General features: G+C 42.6%; 1 protein-coding gene across 1 annotated transcript in view; it reads left to right on the top strand.

Annotated features, from left to right (window-relative positions):
* Positions 1-530: 530 nt before the first annotated feature.
* Positions 531-8,575, top strand: part of RPRD1A (regulation of nuclear pre-mRNA domain containing 1A) — a 43,838-nt gene continuing 35,793 nt past the window's right edge. The window contains exon 1 of the mRNA XM_054284817.1: positions 531-846. Coding sequence (XP_054140792.1) covers positions 696-846 — 151 coding nt within the window. The 5' untranslated portion in view covers positions 531-695. The remainder of the gene's footprint in view (positions 847-8,575) is intronic.

The raw sequence follows: 8,575 nt of genomic DNA, 5'->3' as shown, positions 1-8,575 counted from the left end.
GGTACCAAGAGGATGGTCTCAAACTCTTTTTGGTGTCGCCTAGCGACAGGACAAGGAGCAATGACCATAACGTAAAACACAAGATGTTCCACTCCAACCTGAGGAAGAACTACTTTATGGTGAGGGTGGCAGAGCACTGGAACAGGCTGCCCAGGGAGATTACAGAGTTTCCCTTTTGGGACACATTCCTGTTTAATTTGCTCCAGGTGACCCTGCCTTGGCAGGGGGTTGCACTGGATAATCTCCAGAGCTCCCTTCCAACCATAACGATTCTGTTATTCTTAACCTGCTGGGTGAAAGAAACCGCTAGGACTAGTGTGCCTTCTGGGGGCAAATTTACATTTGCGTATTTATGTTATTTTCCAGGGCAGGACGCTGACGGAGTGACCCCATCCCTGAGGGACCCCATCCCTGAGGGACCCCATCCCTGAGGGATCCCGTTCCCGCGCGGCCCCGCCCCGGCGCGAGCTCGCGCCCGGCCGGAAGTGAGGGCAGGCGGGGAAGGGGCGGGGCCGCGCGGCTCCCCACGGGCCTCGGCCGCCGCCATTTTGTTGGCGCCGGGCGCTGCCGCCGGGGCGGGAAGGGCTGGGAATCGCTCGTCGGCTCCTCCCTCGTCGGGGCCGAGAGGCGGGGACTGAGCGCGGCCCGGCCCGGCCGGGACGGGACGGAGCGGCGGGGCCCTACGCGGTGCAGCGATGTCGGCGTTCTCGGAGGCGGCGCTGGAGCGGAAGCTGTCGGAGCTGAGCAACTCGCAGCAGAGCGTGCAGACGCTGAGCCTGTGGCTCATCCACCACCGCAAGCACTCGGCGCTCATCGTCAGCGTGTGGGAGCGGGAGCTGCGCAAAGGTGAGCGGGGGGCCGGGCAGGGCCCGCCGGGGGCGCCCCGGGGCGGCGGAGCCGGGCGGGATTGAAGGCGGCGGCCCCGCTCCGAGTGCGGGCACGGGGAGGGAGGGTCCGGCGGGGCTGCGCGGCCTGCGGGGCCGGGGAGAGAGCGAGGGCAGGCCTGAGCGCCTGCGGAGAGAGAGCGGAACTGTTGGGCCAGCGTTAAACGTCGGGTCTCCGCTTCTCCGTGACCGTGGGCTGCCAGGTGCTGCTTCTCCCTTTTTTTCCTTCCACTTCTCTCGCTCCTTTCTTTTCCTTCCCGTTTTCCTGTCACTCCATAAAGAGGTGTCTCTGAGGACGCTGCCCCTTGTGTATTGTCTCCCGTTTTTTAAGGAGAAAGGCAAGTGGGGAACCGGAAGGAATCCGGCGAGCCAGGGCTTTAGGGCTTTTTGTTGTTAATTACAGCTCTTTCAAGACGGAGCCTTTTTGCGTATTATTTGTCATCGTCTCTTATGATGGTTAGCTGTAATACTGTATGAATTCCATGTCTACTCAGGTTTCCTTTCCAGAAATGTTCTTGAAGGGCAGATGAGGATGGGAATACACTGAGGGAAAAGCAGTGTAATGTATCCAGAGTGGTTTTTGCTTCCTGGTTTTGCCAGATGGTTAATAAAAATGTTAACATAATAAAAACATGGGTTTCTTTAGGTGTGATCAGCGTGCAGACTCAAATGCTAATGTGGCTTTCCATTTAACAGGAAAGAACTTGCAACTATAGGCTGTGGTTCAGGGAGTGAAAGGGAGAAATGGCATATGAGGGTTTATTTGACCTGACTGGATAATAGCTTAAGTTGGTTCATTTAAGAAAAAGAAAACTCACTTACTGGAACTCTGCTTCGATCTACAAAATGATGCTGTTTTACAGTAGCTTCCTTTGGAGCCTCAATAATATGTGGATCTTCAATGGGAAAAATAAGAAGTCTCAATCTTTTAGACTAAGCAGAAAAAAACCAGTACTAAGCCATCTTTCAGGATTTATGAAAGAGGAAGGAAACACTGAGTTTCATGTAATATGACTACTGTGCTTTTATTAAAATACTCTTTTTCTGGGATTTGTTATCTTTTGAACTTTGAGGCATGAGTTAAATTCTTATTTGTATTGACTGAAGGGAGACTGACTTGGTGACATTATTCCATCTTAGGACATAAACACATTTTCATTGTGTTAGTTGCAGACTTGCTTTTTTTTGTTGCAGGAGCAAATGAATGGATCTCCCACCTTTGTCTGAAACATTTCACATTTCTGGGCCTTCTAATCAAGCAGCATGAATGTTTAGGGTTTTGAATGATAGCAGGAAGGTATCTTAAACTAATTTAAAGAGTCACAGAGTTTTGGTTGCTCCTCTTAATTATCATGCACAATATTAGTTCATAGTAATCTGTGATATTAATAGGCAGTCCTTAACTTTAACTTTCTTCTTGTGCTGGTTGACTAACTGGAGAAATGAAATCTTTGAAACCCAGGCATTGAGAGGCAAGGACAACAACCTTCTTTTGAGCTTTAGCTGAGAATAGCTGCCATCATTGGGTTTGTTTTGTTTATTGAAGTTGTTGTCCTGCTTTTGCTGCTTCAAAGTAAGATTTTGGTGTGACCTCTCTTCAGATGCCAACCTTCAAGGGTCTGTGGAAGGCAAATGTGAAACTCTGCCTGTGCTAGGAGTAGCTTAGTTGCTTTCAAGGTCCTGACCCTTCTGGGCTTTTAGGCCTATGTGAAGTGTTTCATTTTGGAAGATAGGAAGCTTCATTTAAAGCTGCCATAGTTAAAATGCACAGGATGTATTTTAGTTTCCTATCTGTTATAATATCTGAGCTTCATAAATGCTAGCTTGCATTTACCTGATACTAACTTCTGGCTAATTGCTGCTCAGATTTGTAAGATGCTGTCTAATTCCCAAAGGTGGAAGTAGTTATCTCAGCAGGCAGCATGGGAAGGATGAGGGGAAAACAACTGTCCTGTGGTGAAGCGAGTGCATAAAACACCACAAAGTAGGATATTGGCAATGAGGCCGTAACTAGAGGAAGTTTAAGGCTCCTGACTTGCCTGTTATTCAAACCATAGAAACAGGATTTCTCTTCTACCTGAGAGGAAAATTACCTGTATCTGGGGAATATAGATATGAAAGTTATTGACGTTGTCAGCTGTTATTGCTAGCCAGTAGTGTCCTGGAACCTTGAACCTTGCATTTCTAGATTTTGTTTCCTTTCATTGTATCCCTTTTTTATTGTCACCGCCCCTCTCCAGACCTTCCTTCCAGCCTACTGCTTTTCAGGAACATTGTATAACTAGTTGCGTTGACCACAGTACAATGACATTATGTTTTTTTCTGGATGCTTTCAGTTTTGGTAAAAGATCATTTGCATCAGATGAGCTTTCATGAGCCTTTCTGAACATGTCTCTAGCTATTCATAAAGGCAAGTCCTAAGATCAGAGCTCTTTCTTTCCTAAATGTTTGGTTCTGATTCTTTTATATTTAAAGTAATCTTTTTCTTTATGCCACATTAGACTAGAGGTGAAAAGATAGCTTTTCAAATCTGCATATAATTTAGACAGCATAAAATTTTAGTGCCTTTCTGTTTACTTGGATTAATTGGCAGTGGTCAGGTCCCATATTCTCTTCCCTATGGATCATCAGTATGCCTTCATGTACAGGTTTTCTTGAAAAGCGTGTACTGAGGGAAATGATCCTGCTTCAGCTAGATTTCAGAGGTACGAAATGTAGTTCTCAAAGTTAAATAGTTAATTACTTGTGAGTCATAAGCTTATTCAGTATTTAAGCAGTACTAATTAATTAACTTGTGATTACCTCAGTCATTTTAAAGAGGCAACTGGTGGGCCCATTTAACCCTGTGTAGTTTTGTGTATCCATAAAGGGAATGACTTACAGGGTTTCTGTTTAAACTGAGTAGTGGCATAACATACAAATTTGTTGTGTAAGCCTGCAGTCACTGAAGGGCTGCTGGGAAACCCCTTAGGAAGAAAAACCTTTGAATAGGCTCTTCTGAGATGCAGTCTCTTGAGAATTATTTTTTGTTGTTTGCAAGTCAGGTTTGTTCTCTTGCATGCATCTCTTGTTCCCTGGTTTCAGGAGGCTCTGCAACTGTAGAGGTTTGCTACGTGTTAGTTCATTTTTTGAAATGAAAAATTTCAGTTCTGTAATTCAAAGCATCTGCCTTCAAGGGTGAACAGTAACTGCCCATTCAGTAGGCTCAATGTGCAGTTTGCTGTACTTGGTTAAAAGGTGTTCTTTTCCAAAGGAGAAAACCCAAAATTGCTAAGGGTTTGTAATATGGGACTTGTTATTTTGAGTTCCAGTTAGTTGTCCATATGAATCTTTTCCTGTCATCTCATTTTCTTTTACCTTTTCCAGGTTCAGTTCTGTCACTTGTTAAGGTTTTATTTCATAGTGATATTTTAGTAAGCACAGAATATTCTGAGTTGGAAGGGACCCACAGGGATCTTCATGTCCAAGTCTTGGTTCTTCACAGGACACTGTTGCATTGTATCTTTAAACCTAATTTCAGATTCAAGTATCTCTTTCTTCAGGGCCCACACGGCATCTCAATGGTAAGTCAGTAACAGAAACTCATGGTGATCATCCCCCATCCTCCTTGATCGCTTGACCTCTTGTTTAGGCTTTCATCTGTCACCCCACGCGTGTCATGCTGATCACTCTCTTCCCTGCACAGCTTATCTAGGTCAGTGGAGCCGTTGTGTAGAGCCTTAGGAGAGCCACAGTTGTGTAGGTGCATCTGGGCTGCTACAGGGAGATGTATTTGTAGTGCTTGACTCTGCCAGCTCACCTGCTGTGCCAGTTTATTATGTTTTTTCTTTGTTTGTTTTTTCCTGGTGTTGAAGTCCTTCAGTGGCATAAGAAGCTACATCTTTTTTGCTTATTTATGGTTTGTCTACAGCTTCTGCTACTGGACATGTGCTGCTGCTTGGTCCTCATCCAGTATAGCTGTTGCATTGATGAAATATGTTTTTCTGAAGCTACTGGCTGTTGTGGCAGATACTGAAATGTGGAAGATAGAGAATTTTAGTAAGTAAATTGAGAAGGCCTAGCAACACTTAAAGCAGATTCAAAAGTTGAACTACATCTGAACTACTGTAATACTTAGCTGTTTTGGAGCACCATTACAGCCAAAAGTGGTTATGATATATTGCCTTGGAGATGGGAAGTGGATCACAGGAAACAAGTTCCTTCTTTAAAGCAATTATTTTCTGTACCGTGTAGTGTAGTTTTTTCTGCCAGGAGAAGGAATCTTTCTTTTCTGGTGATTGTAAGGTGGTGGTATAGTCTTTTCTGGTGATTTTACTTAGTGGTGGTATAATCCAATGTGAGAGAATAAATAATTTTGGTTTCTTTTATTTAAAAGAAGCAAAGCTGTGGCTTTTGGATTTCGCTGGTTATGCCCACATCAATCTTCTCATCCACGCCACAAGGTTTGGAGAGCAATAAGCAGGCAAAACTTCAGATGGATGGGTGTTGTTGAGTCTAGTTAAGGAAACTTATTTGCTATGTGCATGATTTACAAAATGATCTGCAGTTAGGAGCAGCAGAGTGGCAATATAAGAGCCTTTTATTTAAAACAATTATATTTGGGTTGTGTAGTGTCAAACCTGCATGTCTTTTACCATTCTGGTTCTGAATACTTAAGTGTAGGGTCTTTTTACTATCCTGAAGCTGTTGTTGCAGTTGGTTCATATCCATCTTGGCATTTTACCAGCCAGGTAAGGCAATGAAAGGAGTTGGTTTGTTTCATATGTTCGGGTAGTTCAGGATGCACTAAGTGCAGTGGGAAGCTTCTGCAGTGTAATTATGTTGGAATGGTTTCCTTGGTCTGTGACCAGCTGTCTGGCATTCCTGTGGTAATTTGATGCTAGTGGCCTTGTTCCCAGCAGTGGCTGTGTTGTGTTCCCTTTGTCACTAGTCTCCAAACCCAGTCAAAATACTTGGACCCTCAAACCTTGAACACATTCAATGGGTAATCCCATTTCCCTCTTTGAAGAGAAAACATGGCAATTACCAAACCTTGGTAAAATTCACCAGGTGACTGCATAAGGTGGAATGCTTAGTTTAACCTTTTCTTAGTAGAAGGTTAATGAGTTTTAAGGTTAAGGGCTTGTTGTACAATGTGCCTTTTATGGATTATGTTGTCTTTAAACTGTCTTTTCTGGTGGCAGCCTCTCAAGTGGCTTTTTAGAGTCATATTACCAAAGATGCTCTGCTTAATCAGCTTGCATAAAAACCCAGGCTAGCTCTCCACAGTGTGAAGGATCGGTGAGCTTGCACTCAAGTTTCAGTGCTGCTTGACTTAACAATGTTTGGTCTTGTAATAAAAAGCTTGTCAGGTATTTACAGAGATGTCATGAGCTCCTCTTGCAAAGGTGTGAAGCATGCTGTGTGAAAGTGTCCCAGAGATTTTGGGAGGAGTGGTGGCACTCATAAACTCTCATGCATGTGTAGAGACTAAAGTAATTAGTAATAGACTAAAGTAATTCAAAAGCAAAAGTCTTTATTTGAATCCATACTAGAGAACTTAAGTATGCTAATTAAATGTTTCGGGCTGATAACTTTTGTAAGATTTTAACATTTTTAACAATAACATGCTTATTGTTTCAAACCCTTTTGTTAGGTGGTATTTTCCTTCAAGGTCAGTTGACACAGAGCTGGCCTGCAGAAAGCCACAGCCTGATGTAACATTTTCAGATGCTCAGTCAGTCTATATGTTTTGTAGTGGGATATAAGTGAAATCTCTTATGCTTGTGTGCTTTTCTGTAGTTTCTTCTAGTATATCTGCAGCAGCAAATATGTCTTGGCTCTAAGTGTAAAACAGCATGAAACTAATGGGCATGTTTCTAGCTATCTTCATGGGAGCTCAATTTCAAATGCAGGACGTAAACCTGGAGAAGACAGGTGATTCTGCTGACTTTGATTGCCAGGGCTATCCTCAGTGAAAATGGCTGATTTATTGCCTTTCAGGGTAAAATGCTGGTTACTTGCACTAAAGTGGTGGCTTGTCAGTGTCAGGAGTTCTCTAAGTCTTATGGATTAAAGCAGATAATGTCAGGCATCAATTCTGAGCTGCCAGAGAACCAGGCATACCTAATGGGCTAACAAAAATGCATTATTGAGAAGAATGGATTGCCAAAAACTAAGGCTTGATAATGTTGTCTCCACTGCAGATATGCTAATTGTTGGTGAAACATCATTATTTTCTGAGGAATATTCATTGGCATTTAAACATGTCAGATGCATTTTTGGTACAGACATAGTTTCATTTGCAAGGTGCCAATCCCATGTAGTCTCATTGAAGATGCTTTAAGAGTAATATGCATAATATGGCTCTTACATCAACCAGCACTGTTGACACATTAAAATACTTCAGAATCCAGTACTTCAGGGAGCTACTTAGGTGGCTAAATGGTGAGTTTGGCTGCAACAAGCAGAGGAGTTATGTGAACACTGCACAGAGCTTCTGAAAAGATGACTCAATCCAACAAGAATGATTTCTTGGCAGTTTTGTGTTTGCAGAGGGTACTGTTGGTACAGAGATGGCTACTTGTAACACTGTACATTCTGGCAGTTGTGCCTTTCAGATCCTTCTTTAACCTAGGTTCTTACAGGTTTTCTCTCTTCATTTTCTTCTGGCAGTAAGCTGTTTTGCTGTTAGCCTTGCCATGTGTTGAGGACCTTCAAAAATCGTCTGTTTGATCCATTTTGATGTTCTGAGGTTTATCAATGCCCCAGGCTGGAAAATGAGTTTCACTGCTACTGAAGAGAGATGTTCTAACATAGTTCTTTCTCCAAAACAGATCTATTTGATCCTGAATTTAATTTGTGTTTCAGACATCACCAGTCAATTTATAGTCATGCTAGAGATAGAATGTTTTCGGTTCAGGTTGTCAGAGTTTACCTTCAGTCTCATGTGTAAGGCAGAGTGCCAGTAGACCAGAATGTAAGTCTTGAAAATTTGTGAAGGGAGAGGGAGCACTTCTCAATACTATGCATAATTTTTACCTTTGGAATTTTGTGCAGCACATTCTTACAGCAAGAAGAATTAAATTTTACTTCACAATTTTCCTTGTGAATAATAAGGATAGAATAGTGAAATTTTCAACCAAAGGCACAGATAGCTTAATAGTGGGTCTAGGGTTTTTGTTCATTCTGCACAGCTTTGTTTATGTTGAATTGTAGTAGGAAGCTGAAAAGGTAATAATTGGGGGAATAAGCCTGAAAATGACTTTCTGTGGTTTAGGATGCTTTTACCAAATATGATACATCAATCTTTTACTGCAGTGAACAGATAGTGTCCAGGCTTTGTGAGAGTCAGCATTACCTGACTTCATGTCGCTGAGTATCCATCTGGTGTCTTTGCCAGCCCAGTTGATTTGGCTGTTTTTTGGAAAGAAGAAAGTTAGGATATCTCACAAATAGGTTACATCACTGAGGATTTAAAAGTGATGGGGTTTTTTTCTGGTGAAATGAATGGATAAGGACCTACCCTGCATAAAGTTCCAGAGGATATAGGATATAGGATGATCTGCTTCATTAGATTTTGAATCCTAATTCTGGGCTTATTTAAGAACTGAGAGAGGAAGCAAGGCCATCTTTGATAAACTTTAGTTACTTTTTGATTATGCCTATGAGAAAACATGTGTTTTCTGACATTCTCTCTCTGAGTAATTCAA

Source organism: Melozone crissalis, unplaced genomic scaffold (assembly GCF_028551555.1).
Source record: "Melozone crissalis strain CALT ecotype California unplaced genomic scaffold, PUWL_Pcris_2 ptg000042l_1, whole genome shotgun sequence".
Classification (NCBI taxonomy): domain Eukaryota; kingdom Metazoa; phylum Chordata; class Aves; order Passeriformes; family Passerellidae; genus Melozone; species Melozone crissalis.
Note: the sequence above shows the minus strand (reverse complement) of the source record. Positions and strands in the feature narration are given on the sequence as shown.